Here is an 18625-nt window from a genome sequence, read left to right as displayed (position 1 = left end):
ATATACTGTATACATTTGAAAGACTTGTTTTTGCAAACTGTGTGAGCAAATTTGCACAAAAAGCGCCAAAGTGCCACATCCCTTCAGGGACTGGAGTGGAGGAACCTGCCATGTATTGTTTATTCTGCTGCTGGTTTTCTGGCAAATAAAATGTTTCTTTTCAACAGCAGTGCCATTCTTTGGATAAATATCACAGTTAATGACTCAAATAAAGTTCACAGAGATGGACATACAAAGCACCAGACAACACAATATCCTGTAAAATGGTTTTTTAATTTACTTTTTCATTTTTTTACTCTTCTTCCCCTCTGAGATGACTGGTTTAGAAATGGCATCACGCTCCCCTCTGTTGCTCTCCTGTATGTGGGCTGATATGTCACTATGCAGGCATCTGTTGGCCTCTATGGAAGGGCAGGATGCACAGTACAACCTTAGCAATGGGTCCCCGTAAATCTTAATCTGGATTCATTCACACTCAAGGGATCTAAGGGATCTAGAATTGTACCAAAACCTCAAAGACATATAAAGAGACAAAACCAGTTTTAAGAGAACTTGTATAAAGTGGCAGACTGTAAATTTCCACCGTTCATCATACGGGTTTTCCCCTCTCGTCTCTTGGCTTTTTTTTTTAAAACACCGGGAAGGCCGCAGTCTTTTCTCCCCCCGCATGATGACACATTTGACAACAGGTAACAGCAAAAACAACAGCCATTTCATAAATTTGTAATCATTTTTAAAGTACATCGTTGCAAAAACTCTTTCCCCCCCCTCTATTTGATCCTCGGGAACACAACTCAAGAGGTGTTATGGCAAATACTGTGCCTTTAAAAAGGTGTCCAGCCCCCTTTGACTTTTGATCATTTTTACAGTAGTGGAGGTAATCAGCATTTTAGACACTGAAAAGAAAAAAATATTGGGTACAAAAATAACAAAACTCCTGATTGCATAAGTATTCATGTCCTTCAAGACAATACTTAATAAGAGGCACCTTTGGCAACAGTTACAGCCTTAGATCTACTTTAATAGGCCTGTAACAGCTTTACACATCTGGACGCTAATTCTTTGAAATCCTGTGTAGATTTGGCTTTACGTTTGGGGTTATCTTGATGTAAAATATACATTTGTAGTTGTATGTTTTCACCAGGATTTCTCTGTACTTTGCTGCATCAATTTAACTGTCACAGCACGGCAGAGAAGCCTCCACACAGCATGATGCTGCCACCACCAGGCTTCATGATAGGGATGATGTGTTTCTGGTGTTGTGCAGCAGCTTGTACTAAATTTAGTAACAATTTGACATTACAGTATTTTCTGTTGCACGAAAACAAAATCCTAATTACATCCACTGCGATTCAGTGTTGTAAAACAGTGATGCGTGAAAAGGTCCGAGGGGGCAGTACTTTTTATAAGCACTGTAAGAGACATCATAATCTATCACCATTTAGTACCAGGGAGAGAAGGGGTGCATCTCAATAGGCTGGAGTAGCTCCGTCTCTTTATCTTCCGCCTCAAGTCATGGTTTGAAATCATGTTACCCAAGCATTTGCAAAATATTATTCTGTTCCTTCAGTTAGTGTGGAGAAGATATGGAGATAAAGCTACTTCAAACAGGCATTTTGTTCTAAGTTGTGCTATACAAATGAATTAGACTAGAGTTGGTCATATTGAGATGCAGCCATGAGGTCAGTGAGACTAAACAAGCGTCTCCTATCAGACAGGCTGAACTGGACTACCCACAGATAAGAACCATACAACTGGAGTGAGGGAACTGTTCTGTTTTTTTGGTTTTTTTTCTACAAAAGCCAGGTGATGTAAAAGAAAAGAATAAAATAAAGAAAAATCTGCATTTAATTTAGACCAACAATGAGACTCCCACGTAGCACAAACGTATTTACAAGCTCCAAAAAATAAAAGTAAAAACACTTCTCTTGATGCCCCTAACCCCTGCCCACACACAATTTCTTCTTTACCCCCTTCGTTTTGATCCAAAATAAAAACTGTACGTGAAAGAGTTATGAAAATATAGGTTATTCCAACATGGTTGTGTCGTGGACTGAACTCTCTTTTCCTCTTCTTCTTTTTCTCTTTCTTCTTCATTCTCCTCTCCTTCTCTATCTCTCTGTCTTCAGTAAGGGTGTTGGGTGTTGCTGTTCTGTCCCGCTGGCCTGTCCCAACCCTAACCCCCTCCCTGACCCTGGGGCGTGGCATTGAGTCACAGGATCACTGGAAGGCCGGTGAGGTCACAGCTCGTCGCGGTCCCGTCTGAGGATGGTGTAGCGATTCTCGCTGGGCGCCAGTTTCTGGAAGGAGCTCTCTGGAGGGCTGCTGGCCACTTCTCCCCCCGTCTCCTCCTGAGGGTGAAAGTCAGAAACAAAAGGTCAAGTTTCACATGATGTGGCAACTTTCAGTGACTCCGTAGTGTGTGCTGACGCTGCTGTCTGACCTGTCCAGGCGTGCTGTCTGTGGGGTCGGGACCGTGGTGAAACTCTCGGTGTAGCTTTCCGGAGTGAAGGTCCAACACAAACTGTCTCAGCTTGCCAGGGACGCTGGAAGAAACACACAGAAACACATATTAGACATAATGTATCAACATTTTGTATCCTTCATCTCTAACCTTTTTTTTCTGTAAGGCTTGTTCATACAAGTAATAACATGTCTGAATCAAAACTAGAATTAACGTCGTCTAGTTGAGCTTCCATGAATCAGTCAAGTTGCAGCTTACGTCAAATTTTAGGCAATCCCCTCAAGGCCTTCTTGAGATACCGCGTTCATGAGAATGAGACAGATGGAGAGACAGATAGACAACATCTGGCCATGCTTGCTGCTGGCGCAGAGGCATAAAAAAGTTTCTTACTTGCGCAAACATTTTATATGGATCAGTTCAGCCTTACAGGTACCTCTTAAGGCTGGGCAATATAAAGATATCATATTTTATTAAGATATGAGACTATATATTGTCTGAGATATTGGATGTTGTTGTATCGTGCTATGGAATGAATGATCTTTACTGATTTTGAAGGTTGCATTACAGTAAAATGAAGTGCTTTTCGAAACTTATCACACAGTTCTACTTGTTCTGCTAATACTTGCCTTTGCCCACTTGGCAATTATTTCTACATTACTAATGATTACTGATCAAAAATGGAACTGTGTTAATATTTTTTCAAAGTACCAAAAGTTATTCCTTCAATATTGTCACATCAAAGAGGGAGTTCAGTAAATACGTTTAAAAAACCAACATATGTCAATTCTGTCTCCAAGTTTTAGCATTATACAAGCTTTTGAGGAGATTTAAAAATATTGATATATATCGTGTGTCCAGATATAGCTTAAAAATATTGCAACATAATTTTCAGCCCATATCGCTCAGCCCTAGTGTCACTTAAGCATGTGTGCGTGTTTGTAAGATTTACACACTGCTTTGCGTTGCTGCCTGTTCCGCTCTGTTTCAGGCCTGTTTAAAGTCTCATTTACAAATGTGATATCAAAGAGTTAAAAGACAAAAACACACTGCAGAGATTCACGTCCTGCTGTTAGAACTCAGAAGACAAAAAGATACTAATTTTAGCAGCATCAGTAATTGTATAAGGGGACCTGAGACAGCAAATATCTCTATCTCTATCTATCATACAGCTATCAACAATTTAATTAGAGCAGCACTGTACTGTGACAGAAATAATACAGGAGGGCTCTAACGTAGTAAATTACTCCACAGGCCATCAGTATGATTAAGAGATAACACCGGTCCATAGAGCCAGGAACAACACCTGTACAACAGTAACACCTTTTATTTAGCTTTTATTTTTATGAATCAACTCAAGCTGTTGGAGTTGTGTTGTTGTTTAAACGTGGATTATAGACGCTCGCTGTGATATTCAGCTGATTGTGGCAGCATATTTTACCTGAGCTGAATTAGCTGGGATATAAGGATAGAGCTGTCATTAGGACAACTATGGCGTGAAAGGGGGAGAGAGGGGACGCAGCAAAGGGCTGCTGGTTGGAATTGAACCCACGATCACTGTGGCAAGAACATAGCCTCTGTACATGGGGCACCCGCTCTTCCAGGTGAGCAACTGGGCGCCCCAAGACTGACAGTAACTTGTTTTTCATGTCTGTTGTTTACTTATCTGCGTTGATATCAACCCTTGAATGTCATCTGATCAGACCAACTCATTTGTTTGTGAAAAAAGGTGAAGAAAAACAAAGTCCTACTGAAAAAGGAAAATAAATGATGAAAAAAGAAAACGGTAGACTGCATAAAGGAATATTGTGGCACTAGCTAAAACATTGTTTGAAAGTTGCCCTAATAATAATAATAATAATAATAATAATAATAATAATAATAATAATAATAATAATAATAATAACTTTATTTATAGTGCACATTCAAAAACAGTTGAAACAGTTTACAAAGTTCTTTGACAAAGAAAGCAAAGCCAAGGCTGTAAACCCCAGATAATAAACTGTATGTATATTTCTGTGTATATAGATTGAGATCAACACACACCAGATTCAAATTCCATGTTTGTGTTCACACTTAATGGGCCATTAAAGCTACTCTTAATTCTGAACTGTACTCATAAGTGCTTTTCCACCTTTATGAACAAACTGCTTCACAATTTATCCTCTCATTCACTCACACACAAGGACCAGGAGCAATCTGGACTCAAGTAACTCGCTATCCTGCTTCAACTTGTAGACAGGAGAAGAGGAGGATCAAATCACAAACCCTGCAAATAACGGACGACTTAATCTGCTTGCTGAGTCATAGCTCTGACAAGACGTTAGTCCAAAAGGTTAAAGGGATGTGACAAAGCGAATCAGACAGTATATGGTGTTATAGTGTCAGCTGTTTGAAGGAAGAACATTACCCAGGACAGTGACCGGCATAGACACGTAGGCAGCTGTTAGTTTCAGGATTTCCCTAAAAACTACTTAAATGTCAAAGTCATAATGCCAAAATAGGGCAGTAAATTCTTAAAAATTTGAGAAGGCAAATGACAATATGGCATAAACTGGATATTGATTTGCATAAAGTTACAAATATTATTTATCTTTATTTTAGTAGATTTCTGCAACACATAAATATCCAAATTCATTCAGATTCAGAGATTATTACAGGATCCTTATGTGTTTTCAAGTGGTTCTCCCATTATGAAAAGACGTAAGTGACTCATATGGCTGGGACACTTTTGTTCGCGCTGTGAGAAAATTCGGGGTACAAGAAAGTTGGTCAGTGCAACAAATTTTCTCAAATCACTCGTACGTGCCTAAGGCCCAGTGACTGTGTGTTTGATAAAAGCATTCCTACACACAAAGTTCAGCAATGAAGACAGAGTTAATATGAGACAACACCGCTGGTGGCAGCAGTAGAGGACATCGATCCCTGCGGACATGTCACGAAGCAGCATTAATCCATATCAGCGCTGTCCTGTGAAGTGTGCTTATTAACGACAGGTCATGAGCTGTTGTCATATCACAGAGGCGGAGCGGGTCCCCAGTCACTGCTAACCACGTGTGTCAGAGCAGCATGCAAACACACACACACACACACACACACACACACACACACACACACACACACACATACACATACATATATATGTAACATACACTGCACTAATATAATTACAAGCTGTGTGCCACATGCGGTGGTGATGTGATATAATTAGGTTGTGGAGGGCTGGTCAGTCCTCGGGGCTTCTGTCTATCTGATCAGACTCTGATTGGGGACTGGGGGAGGCCGAGTGGTGGGGGGCAGAATAAATAAGATTAAATTAGATTAGACTGGATTAGTTTAGCACTTATTGCACGTGCCAAATCATGTCACATTAGCTCCGGTGTCCTGGCCCATTCATAAAGGACAGATTTTAGGAGGTGTGACATTTCTCTGTTGTTGAGTGCACAGTGGACTATAGTGTGTGTGCGTGTGCGTGTGTGTGTGTAATGAAATTAACTTTATTTAAGAAGATCTCGTTATGAACAATTTCACATACGGTATCAGTGTCAGGCAATAATTGCTCAAAAATGCCCAAAAGAATGCTGAATATATCAGACTTATTTGACATGTGAATGATTCATTTGTTAATTACAGCTGCATTTGTGGAAAGTTTTCATTTAGATTTGGCTTTTTCATTTTGCATGAAACAATTACCAGCCCCTATTTAAAAAAAAAAGAAACCCTTTGTTGAATGTTTACAGGGAGATGCAAACATGGTATTACTGCCAAAGAAAGAAACTTTTGGTACTATTTCAAATGACCACATAATTAATAATTTATCAGACAGTGGGTGTGTTTGCATGCACACATATGTTCCACAATTATTCCGACAATATTCTGAATTTGATTCATTTTTATATTAAGGGAGAAATAATAGCTGCAACGTCCTTCTTTATATACAGTCATTGTTTGCAAAGCTATGGTACAGATGCCAAAGAAAAACAGCGTTTCTGATCGGTAGGAGAAACACACTTACTTTTACACATTTTGAAAGACTTTGATTTTAACAAGTTTTTGGAAAAGCCCAAGTTGTGCAGCAGCAATCTTTTCAAGAAGGTGGTTGAAAAATCAAAAGTGGGAGGCTGTGTTCGCACAGTCAAAAAAAATCTGCCAGTGGTGAGGAATTTTGAAAAATTCCTGGCATAAGCAACAACTTTTACAAATTTCCCTATTTTGACATGATGAATGGCACTTTAGGGCGCGTTGATTGGAGTTTGCAGTGCTGCATGTAAACAGTCTAGTAGGAAGATTGTCTTTTTCAAAAACCAGAATATTTTGTGCATGTAAACGTAGTCTTTGATTATATATCAATCTTTTTTTTAAGATTTTTTTTTTGGCTTTTGCATTTATTAGAGATAGGACAGCTGCAGCATGAAAGGGGGAGAGAGAGGGGATGACATAGCAAAGGGCCGAGGCCGGAATCGAACCCACGGCTGCTACAGCAAGGACTCAGCCCCTGGCGCCCCATTATATGTCAGTCTTAAGGACTTGCTGCTGCACACATACACACTACATTCTCATGCACAGCTACATTTTAAAGAGAAAGTGAAAGGCGACACTTACCTGAGGTCTTTAAAGTCGGGAAAGACATACATGTGTCTGAATGAGTCTATTGCGATAACGGGACAGTCGGCAGGAGTTTTCTGGATATGGAGCAGAGGATGGCGGAACTTCTCGCAGTCTGCGTGCAGGAAGTTTATAGACCCTGAGGAGGAGACACCAACGTCATGAACACCAGCTCTGTACACAAGTCTGTTGGGCTCATGAGTTAACTAAAACTCACATCCCCGACAGGTTCAAAATGCCACACACAAGCTCACCTTTCTCGCTGATGAGCTGGCGGGCCACTTCATGTTGGAACTTCTCTAAGCTCTCTCCGTCTTCTTTAACGTGGAACAAGATGAGGAAAGGGATTCCTTCTTCAGTCAGCTCCTAAAAAAAAACCAAAAAAAAAAAACTACAAATTACAAATACACACACACACACAAAGCGTCAAAGACAGATGGAGAGAGGGCCTTTCCGTGGCTCAGCAGATGGACTGCCCACAGACTCCATGAATACCCTCCAGGCTGTTATTTGTGTAAATATCTCTTTGTACATTTACAAATCCAGATTTAAACATCTATTATTATCAGTCCAAAAAGCAACAGCAGAAGTGGATTTGTCTTCTCTGTCCAACTGTAGGATGGAACACTAGTATACTTTTCTTTATAAGGCCCTTTTACATGAACCGCCTTTTTATTTATGTTTTTACAGACTCTTAAAACTGTCAGTAGTTGCAATCTTCAGTCACATGGACAACTTCTGTATGTCGTTCCTCAAACCCACACTGTTTTTCGTGGAAGTGCTTTTAGAGTTTTTTTCTGTGTCATTTTTTTAAAGCTGCAAAGTCACCCTAAACTAGACTTTATTATCAGCCTGGGAGATTTTAATAACAGGATTAAGGACCTTTTGAACAATGAATGCACACGTCTAGTCTGAACAATTCTAACTGTTGCTTGTGTGTGAATTTTTATGCTGTTTGTTTTAACTTTTGCTGTTGTGTTTTAGTCTACATGTTCTTTTATGTGAAATTCATCATGCTGCTGTCTTGGCCAGGACTCCCTTAACAAAGAGATTCTGAATCTCAATAGGAATTTATCTGGCGAGATAAAGGTTAAATTAAAAAAAACCCAAAAAAAACACATTCAGCTGAGAATGCTCTATGTGAAAAAGAAGCTAACAAACCTCTCCATTTTCAAAGGTAATCTCCCTGACCAGAGGCACACACTTGTCCTGGGCCCAAGCGTAAGTCAGGTCGAAGTTGGTGAGTGAGCCGAGGTAGATCATGTCAGGGACGCCCTCCCCAACGGGCTTGTAGATTATATTGTCCCCGCTGAAGCGCTCGGCCTCAGATACTGGGCTGGGAGGATAAAGCAGATAAGAAAAGTTTAAAGTCAAGATAAAATGAAAATAACAAAAAAAATAATTTCTTCTTAGTCTGATGTCAAAATCTAAACATATTTCCTTCCTGTTAAACAAAACTAGCTCTGGTTCTTGAACTATTTCCAACTTGAAGAATATAACATGCCCACTGATGTCACACGATTTACACTTAAGTTTAAGGAAAACCTGTTTTTTGGGGTTTTTTTTACATTTGGGGACCAATTTTTTAGGTTCCAAACCAATTTATTTTTGGTTATTTCATAATAATGAGGCCAAGGTCTTACTTGTTCATTCATTCATTCATCTATCCCTTGACCTCCTCCTGATCTGATGCTGAGGGAGGTGTTTGGACTGAAGCCAGCAGTCCTCTGTAGCTCCCTACCATGCTGAACGCTAAGCCCGCCCACTTTTAGCAGTCCAGTCAAATGCAAAAGATTTGATTTGAATCCATCTTGTGACTGTACACTGTTCAAATATTCTGTTCCACTGAGAAATACTTCACAGAACAGAAGCTAAATAAACTCTGTCTTCTGTTTCACTGAAACTTTAAGATAAACAGAAATTACGGGATAAAAGTAAGCTTAAAATAAAAGGTGGTGTAGCGTCTCACCCAAAAGCAGCCAGGAATGTGCAGTCATCTCGAAGGATGTTGGAAACTTTCTCATATGTGTGGTAGTTCTCAGAGTCTCTGCTTTCAAAGTAGCCTATGATGTGTCTCTTTCCCCTCTGTGGAATAAGAAAAACAAGTGTTGCGAGACGAAATTATATATTTTTATTTTACAACACCATTGTGAAAGTTTGCAGTATTTTATAGACAGAGTGTGTGTGTGTGTGTGTGTGTGTGTGTGTGTGTGTGTGTGTTTGACGCTCACATCCAGAGTATTAATCTCCTCCATTGACTTTATCTCTTTCACAGGGTCGACCTGCTGCTGGCGGATAAAGTCAGCGATGGCAGCCACTGACCTCTGACCCCTGTACTCCCTCTTCATCATCATCCCATTGCGGAACAACTTCAACGTTGGATACTTTGTGATGCGGTACCGCTGCGCTATGTCCGCTGCGCAGAGGCAGAGGAGAAGTTAAGTAAAGAAGGACAAATCAATTGATGAAGAGGGAGAAGCTGAGTGAAAAACACATGGGGATGGGTGGATGAGGAGTGGAGAAGTGACAGAGACGGCGGCTAAACCTCGGTCTGAAAACACTGCCTTCAGTCAGCTCGGAGCTCTGATCTCCCACATGAAAGCTGCCCCCCGCTAAGAGTAAATATTCTCTCTGCACACACTGAATGGGTGTGTGTGTGTGTGCATGTGGCAGGTGTCAATCTCCCTGCGGGGTGTCTCTAAGCCTCCCGTCTTCACAGGAAGCAGCAGTTTTGTCATTAGTCTTCAAACAGTTTGCAGGTCATCAATAATTCTCTTTAATTTGCTTTATCTCAAAAGGCTGAGGCTGGCGGTTTATGTGTCTGCGCTTTGGTGTCCTGGGCATCTATGTGTACATATGTGCATCAAATATAGTAAGAGCGTGTGTGTGCGTGTGTGTGTGTGTGTGTGTGTGCCTTTTTTGTTAAGTGTATAAATAAAATGACTGTTATAGCAGTGTCAGCCATTAGATCCCCAGAAACAACCACCCCATGTTCATAACAAAAATAATAATAATAATAATTTTGGAAAATCAATCATTCAATTAAGTACAAATTAAAACATTTTTCAGTTTTAAAATCACATATAAGTTCTATTTTTTGACAACATTATGAAATAAATAGTTGAATAGTTGTTGATCAAATGACTAAATAGTTCTGCTCTGGTAACTCCTCATTACTGTATCTCATTATTTTTAGATGTTACAGGTTAAACAAACATCAGTTTTTTGGCACTTTTCCAGACAACACAAAATAATGCTAAAAACTAATAAACTGGTAAGTATGCACAATTATGGCCAAAATGATGAACATTTGGATCAATGTTGATATCACTATTGTGTATCATGTTTAGTAATTGATTTTGAAGGACAAATTATTTTCATTAGACTTTCACATTTAAATAAACAGAGCACTGCCTTCACTTCCTTGCTGTGGTACATTCCCGCTAATTTACAAATCTTTGTGTCAAATTAAGATTGGAGGGCTGAAAAGTGAAGCCAACACTTAAGTGCCCAAAACTGCAGTTCTTTGAACGGCCACTTGAGTCAATCCCTACAGAGCCCCATGTTGAAATGCCCAACTTTACAGCAGAAATAAACAAGTTTACATACATTCTGGTACAAAAAAAGAAGGTTTTGGTCTTTATGGCTAATTTCAACATTCGTGACAACTGCACAGCAATTTATTTTTTAGAACTCCCCTGTTAACATGTTATTAATGATTAAAGTTACTCATAATTAGGGCGAGCCGCTTTGAGTGACACAGCTCCAGCCTATCACCAAAATATGGTCACTTCTGGCTCTAAAAAAAACCAAGATGGCGACAACAGGAAGGCCGAACTCGAGACTTCAAAACGCCAGTCCACAAACCAATGGATGATGAAAGCGTAGCTACGTTTATTTTTTAAGTCTGTGGTCATTATTTACAATGCATCTCAAAGAAGTAAAATATTAATATAAAGGCCAATTTAAAATAAACATGCTATCACTGAATGCAACCCAATGAAAACTGTGTTTATTGGACATACATCTTTAGACACATGGAATGTGACAGCTTTGGTCATTTCAATCTGTCTTTGGTGCTGGATGGATATGGTAATGGGATGTCCAGTGTCGCTGTTAGGGTTATCTGAGTTGACTCTGGACAATGATTGGGATTCAGTGAGATAGTATCAGCAGCGTTATTCTTCTTGGCCTTTGTGCATTCATTGCACTGCAGAATGTGGTGTTTTTTCAGGTGGTTGAACACGTTCGTTGTGTTGCTTTGCAGCAGACACATGTTAACCTCACTTGCCCTAAATCTGAAAAACTTCCAAACAATAATCTATTTATAAGGAACTAGCTCTTTACTTTCTGCTCAAGACATTTAATTTTTATTTGTCCATCTGCTCTCTGTTACATTTTACTTTTTTACTCTGGACTGCAGCTGCAACACTCGGGAAAGTTTTTCATAGGCTGCCGCTGCAGGACGGCTCCTCAGAGGTGGAGGCTGATGTTATTAAGGAAACACTTGATTTGAATTTTCAGTAGAGCACACTTTCTAAACATCAATATCGCAATCGATCATGTTCATTTAAATGCAGGAAGCCAAAATTGTGATCAGAGATATTTGATTAATTGTACAGCCCTATAAAACAGTAAATCATACTCACAATGTTGGTCACAGTCGACACGAGCAAACACCACCTGCTTGGTTTCAGGGAACTCCTCCCTCGCTAAATTAGATGCCTCCTCAAAAATTGGATGGAGCATCTGACTGAACCTGCACCTGTAGGTGGGGGTATAAGAGGTGGTGTGAGGCCATAAGGGTTTACATAATTTTTCACTAAACAAATAGATTTTTTGATCCACTGGACTACATTTTGCAGTATTTGACAACACTGAAGTGATTTTTGCCTACAACAGCGCCGATCCTTTAATTAGACCAAATGAGATTAGAACAGACCTACTGTGTAAAAATCCTTTAAAAATAAATCAACAAAATCTCTACTGCAGATGACAGCAATCTAATTATACTTATTGCACCATGTGGCATTCATAGGAAATGTCTGCATCACGAGCAAAACTCATTTAAATATCCTTGATATAATGTACAGAGGTCCAGTGACTGGAAGAGAGAAGACACACTCACCAGTCTGCGTAAAAATTGACTAACGCCACCCCAGCATTATCTGCAAGAAAACACACAAAGAGGAATAAATGTAAGCCTCTATACATTACTAAACACACTCATTCATGTATATTTTGCTCATTAATTAATTAGCATAACTCAGCTTATTAAACCCCTCACATTACTGATGGAGAAAAAAATAAATGAGAAAGCATTTAAAGAGCACAGAAATTTAGTAACTTAGTAATTTAACAGTGATTGAAGGCCATATAAAATTAATCAAGCACACCACCTATTGTGAGGAAGAATCCTTCGCCTTCCGGTGGACCACCAGAAGGACTTATTTTGGAAAAAAATACGTAATGAAGTTAATGGCAAGAGACAAATAATTTTTATTTCATTTGAAATTAGCCACAGATTACACATATTATGTTTCTCAATGTAAAAGATTGTTGTATAAGTCAAGACAGTCACAGTTTATCGTAAAACTGTGGATGACAAAAGTGTGAAAGTATGTAATTAGAAAAAAAAATACACAAGTTGCATGAGTGACGTCCGTGATCTACTAACACGAGCAGCATGTTTTGCTTGTTTAATGTTTTCCTTGCTGATAAAAGCACTAGAAGTTGCTGGATGAAACACATGAGGGAAAAGGTAAGGTAACGTTACATTTATGCGTGGAACATAGCTAAGATACCTAATTAGTTAGGTAGCTGCTGTTGGTGACGTATATCATGTGAGATAAGCACTGTAATTCTCTAAGAGGTTTTACACAAAACTAAACGATACTACAACAAACCGAAGACAAAATGCGACTATCTTTTCTTACAAAGTTATCTTTGAAATTTACAAAAATTACATGTGTAATTCACGGCACAATTCAAACGGGATCAAAAAGTAATTTTTCTACAACTATTGACAACTGTACATATTGTTCTGAAATAAGGTCTAATATGGGACCTTTAAAGGGGTGGGACTGCTTCTTTAAGGAAAGCAGAAGGCTGGAGAAAAGAAAGGTCAAATCTGCAACAATGAGATGATTAATCATGAGAAAACATAATGGAGCATTAAAAAAATAATATACTTCTTTTTAGGTTATCCAAATAGTTAGAAACAACATCTGGTTAATGCTGGATTCATTTGTGTGAGGTTTGGTGACTAATCTAACAAGGAGACGACGGGTGTGGCTAATATGAGTACATGTGTTGGAAGGACTCCAGTGGAAAAACAAAAATTTGAGTGGTGCTATCCACACCAACACCTAGTTGTGCAATGGGCCATTTTTCTCATTGGCCACCAAAACTTATGATTTTTGTGATATGCTCCTAAAGAGACATACAAACACTGACAAGGTGGACTGAAAATAAAATGTCCTTGGTAGACGTAACAAAGATGGAAAACTTAATATGTATAAGTGAGGAAAAATAGAGTGGACAACTGAGATCTGAATGAGACTTAAAGGAATAGTTTGATATTTTGGGAAATATGCTTAGCTGTCTCCTTGTTAAGAACTAGATGAAAAAGAAATTTGAGGGAAATAAGTTTGCTTTCCCCTGTTTCCAGTCTGTATGCCAAACTAAACCAACCAGCTGTAGCTTCATACTGAATGACAAGACATGAGAGTTTTATTGATCTCATCCAACCCTCAGCAAGAAAGCAAATGAGCAAATTTCCCAAAATGTCAAACTATTCTTTTAAGACACTTTTGATGACTTAAGTGTAATGCCTTACTTAGGACGTCATCAATGTTGGCTGAATCCAAACTGGTGATTTCTGCTTGTCCAGGAGTAGAGAGGCCCATCACCTGCAGGCACACAGGGAACAGACAGATCAGCAATTAAAACACAGAAATGCAGACAGGTGAAGAAGACAACTACATGGGGGAACAAAGAATCTGAAGACTACTGACTGAGATAGCATAAGCTGTTATTTTCCCCCAAGGGGAAATTCTGAAGTAAAAAAGACTTGAGGCAGAGTGAACCAACAAGCTAGTCAGCACACTGCAAACCGGCATTTCCAGAGACTCATCTAAACACGGCTCTCACAGTGTAAATACCAGAGTGTTAATCTCATACCTTAGCAGCACACACAAGACACCAAAGTGTTGTGTCACGCAATCCTATCAATGTAGAACAATGTACTGCAAACCATGTATTTTTTTTATATTTCTAGCTGCCTGCTATAATTATGTTTACAAAAGAGAGAAGTGTGCAAAGCAGACAAGGTGTGGTTTTAACCAGCATTTGTCCAACTCCTCCTGTGGGACCCCCAGTGTGCCCGAGGAAAGCTGATAAGAATGATCTCTCCAGTGCTTCCTGGGTCTTTTGCTGCTGGTTCTGGGCTAATGTAAATAACGCTCTCATGATTGCCTGCATAACCTGTTTTTTCCTTGTAACTTTTCCTGCCCTACGCAAGTGTGAACTGTATTTTCATACAAATTCACATGGACGAATGCCTTACAAGCACATTAGAAACTATTTTAATGTTTGTGTCCAAATTAGACACGTGTTGCCACCTGTCCGCCACACTTATATATCTAACCCCTGTGTTAAGATCCCCCTTGTTTAAGCACACCTTAAGATGTGTGTGTGTCTGTGCATCTGTCCACAGGCTGTGACTACTAGTCCTCCCCCCTTAGGTCTTCAAAAGTCGGCCCTGATATCAGCGTCTACCCCCCTCCCCTTTTTTTAAATTAATTAACTTATTTATTTTCTCATTGTGTCAGCTTATTATTTTTGCTTGGCACTGCCTTTACTAATGTTCTATCTAGGATTATTGTATTTTATTTTTATATCTATTTTTTACTGTACATTTCCTCATAATTCCACTGACCACTCTGTGTACTCCTTGCTTGTTTTAAAAAATAAATATTATAAACATTTGAGTGATTCTCGTGTTATATTAACCAATTAATGCTGAGAATCTTGATAAACTAATGGGAAATATTTATGGTAAGGATGCCCCAGAAAAAATGTGAAACTTGATGAAGATATATGCCAACAGCCGACTGAAATGTTGTGCTATTTTTTCCCCTTATCACTTCCTGTTTGTCGAGACGTACCTCTCTCCTTTAATAAAGTATCCAAACAAACAGTATTTTTAACTTTGATTTGTCTCCAAAAAAAAGTGTGACAAAACATGGAACAGCGAAGCAGCATCCATCTCTTGCATAGCGTTGAGCCCACATATTTCAAACAAACTACATGAGCTGTCATCTTTAAATGAGTCAGAAGCACTGATTATGAACTCCACCTAAATCATTCAAGTCATTAACAAAATCATAGTGAGCAACCCTGGGGCTTAATTGTGACTGTATCATGTACTCTATTTGTATTCTTTTCGCCACTCTACTCATATAATTTAGCCATTTAACAAAGTGATATTGCAAAATGTGTACATACATCCTGTTTTTTTCAGACATTTTCTCTAACAACTTATGTGTTAGAGAAGATAAGGAACTACGGTCAGTCTACCCTCGCAGTTTGTGCTAGGAAACTTATCTTGTTTCTCATTTTGTTTCATGCATCTCCCTCTCTGGATAAAAAAGAATAAGGGTGCAATTATGATGTGTCCTGGGGATTTTTGAATTCAGCTCTGATTGCAACACTGTATAAAAGTATCTTGTATGAAAGAGATCGGCACAGAGAAAAATTAAAGGCTAAGATGATATTCACTAGAGGGTGAAATGGGGGAAAGAAGGTCGATGTTTGAGAGGTGCTGACTGCCAACCAAAAACCCAGAGAAGCAAATAAAAAAAGACAATTGTAGCCTGAGTGAACTCTTTTTAGTCAAAGGCCTATGTTTAAAAATGCGGGCATCATGACAGCAGACCAAAGAAGACTGCCTCATCAAAACTTTAACTAAACCATTTAATGAAGGCTTCAGGTGCAATCCCCTGTTTTAATGCATTATCATGACACCCACTGCCCCTGTTAACCATCAGCCACCTTAGTCAACACTATTATTACATCACAACGCTTCACAGGTACCACCTCTTTATCTGCTGTGATCTGTGCTGACTTAAGATCCTCTTCAAACAGGATATATGACTGTCATAACTCTATGAGGCTTCTTCAAACAATGAAATAGCCAGAACTGCTTCGTGCTTTACTAGGTAACCAAATATGTAACTAAACTTATGCTCTCACACAAACCAGTAGTCAGTCACAGCTGTCACTGTCCGTCTCTTGGTTTTGGTGCTGTTTATATTTCCTGATGTAAAATTAAAACTGTCATCTGTCTACTATGTCTATAATAATAATGATTAATAATCTTGTCTATAAAACATACCTTTGCAAATTGCTCATTGCATTTCTCAGACCTCTGTTTTTAGGTGTGGCTCACGATACAATATTATCATGATACTTATGTCATGATACAACAGAATTGTAATCTTAAACTTAGTGATATACTGATTATTGCGACAACAAATATTGCGATATAGTGCCTTTACTCAATTACAAATGATGTCCCCTTATGCCTTTTTTCCCCTCTCTCTCTTACTTGAGCCTTGGAGGGGAGAGGAGGGCGTGGGTCATATTGACATACGTTTTGTAATTTGCATTTCTGTACATTGTTTACATGTTTTCAATTATCTGAAAAACAAAAAAATAAAGTATTCAAAAAATAACTGGGTCCTTACAAAGGCAAATAAAATATAATAGTTTCTAAGACTTTTTAAAGCCACTTGGGATGAAATTTAAGACTAATTTTACAATACACTAAAGTGAGAAAAAACATTTATTGTAACATAAAATCTTACATTTTGATCCTGTGAAAAAGTCAGATCTAGTTAGAATTGGGAAATGCCTAGCATTTATTAATGATTTTTATCACTGATTTTGTGTGCTTTACAGCATACGACATCCCTCTGTCCTTAGACCCTCACATCGACTAAGAAAAAACTCCCCCCAAAAACCCCTTTAATGGGGGGAAAAAATGGTCGAAACCTCGGGAAGAGCGACTAAGGAGAGATCTCTCTTCCAGGACGGACAAATGTACAACTGATGTCGTACAGTGCAACATCAGGGGTAAAAAAGCCATTCGTAACATTCTACTTTCAATGTCTTAGCATTTTTAAGCCTTTTGAAAAACTAATTTAAGACATTTTAATAACAACTCTGGCCTTATTTGTAAATTAATAAATTCAATGCCTTTTAGACTTTTTTAGGATCCAGGGGGGCCCTGAATAAACTTCATAATTCTCAAAATTCTGAACACTTGCTTTTTAATAGACAGCATTTATATGTACTTTTACTTTCAATACCTAAGTACATCTATTATAATATGATTACATTTGACACTTAAGTACAGTAGATATCAAGTACTTTAAGGCGTTTAATCAAGTTCTATTCTAATAGTGGGTTTTAACTTCTACTCAAGTCATTTTCAGGACAGATGTCTTTACTTTTACTCAAGCGTGGCTTTCAGATACCCCATCCACCTTATCAGATAACACGGCTGCAGATGAAATACCACCGTTGCTGTGGTTAGACCGCTGAAAACACTTCCCTGCAACTTGAAGAGAAGTTTTAAGTTTTCATTTCGGGCCCAAACTCTCACAACAGCAGAGCAGCAGCTGTAAGTCTAGTTCCGGGTTGTCAGCCAATAAGAATGAGCCACAACAGAGGAATTCACCAACCGGCGAGCATCATTCAGAGAGACATGCAGACAAACTATGAGTCTGACAATAAAATCATGCATGCGTACGATAACAAATATTCAGGTCTGATCACACACAGCAGACCAAACCAGTCAAGAACAAAACTATTTAAATGCTAGCAATTAACAGTTGCTTCCCTGCTGTCAGTGTGTGCTAATGCTAGCTCGATGCTTCATTCCTCTGCAACAAAGTTACCAAGAGTCCAACTTTAGCTAATTTATTTAAAAATTTGGAATACACAGCGCGTTATACAAGTAACACCTCGATTATATAAGTCGGATTATGGCTTGTTACACCACTACAGCTAACGTTACTAAATAGTACCGGCTAAGTTGACATTGCAGCTGGATAACTTGATTAGTTATGGGAGTCGGTGGGCGAAACCTGGTCAAAGGGCCTTACGCATGAACCTGATAGATAACTGCACTTCTACCAGCAACTCAGCCGGCTCACTGGTCACCTTGGCCACTTTAAAAGCCACGTCTCACGCCAGCAGCATCGGTTAGCTAGCAGCTAACTGTCCAGCGGCAGGCTAATTAACGTTACTCAGCTAACGTTAGCCTGCTAGCTTAAAAAGCAGTGCACACTCCAAAAGCAGAGATAAAATCCTTACCAGCAGTAAAACCGTGACGAAGCGGATGTCGAGAGAGGGAGATATTGCTAACAGTTTCATTGTACAGTATAGTTATTGGAGGTGGCGGTGTTCAGTCTTCCCAGTTTGTCTCGACGCCGCTCTTCTTACTGCAGCAGGAAACCGACGGCGAACCAATCTCACTGTGACCACGGAAAC

At 39.1% G+C, this 18625-nt stretch overlaps 1 protein-coding gene across 1 annotated transcript; it reads right to left on the bottom strand.

The window, feature by feature from the left end:
• Positions 1-254: 254 nt before the first annotated feature.
• erp44 (endoplasmic reticulum protein 44) lies at positions 255-18609 on the bottom strand. The gene is made up of 11 exons (XM_042489866.1): positions 18449-18609; positions 13905-13977; positions 12195-12234; positions 11716-11831; positions 9298-9482; positions 9036-9151; positions 8228-8402; positions 7321-7432; positions 7064-7205; positions 2444-2546; positions 255-2351 (listed from the first exon to the last, which is right to left on the bottom strand). Exons 1-11 carry the CDS (start codon positions 18506-18508, stop codon positions 2241-2243), a joined length of 1233 nt encoding a protein of 410 aa, XP_042345800.1. The 5' UTR covers positions 18509-18609; the 3' UTR covers positions 255-2240.
• Positions 18610-18625: the final 16 nt, after the last annotated feature.

Source organism: Plectropomus leopardus, chromosome 7 (assembly GCF_008729295.1).
Source record: "Plectropomus leopardus isolate mb chromosome 7, YSFRI_Pleo_2.0, whole genome shotgun sequence".
Classification (NCBI taxonomy): Eukaryota; Metazoa; Chordata; class Actinopteri; order Perciformes; family Serranidae; genus Plectropomus; species Plectropomus leopardus.
Note: the sequence above shows the minus strand (reverse complement) of the source record. Positions and strands in the feature narration are given on the sequence as shown.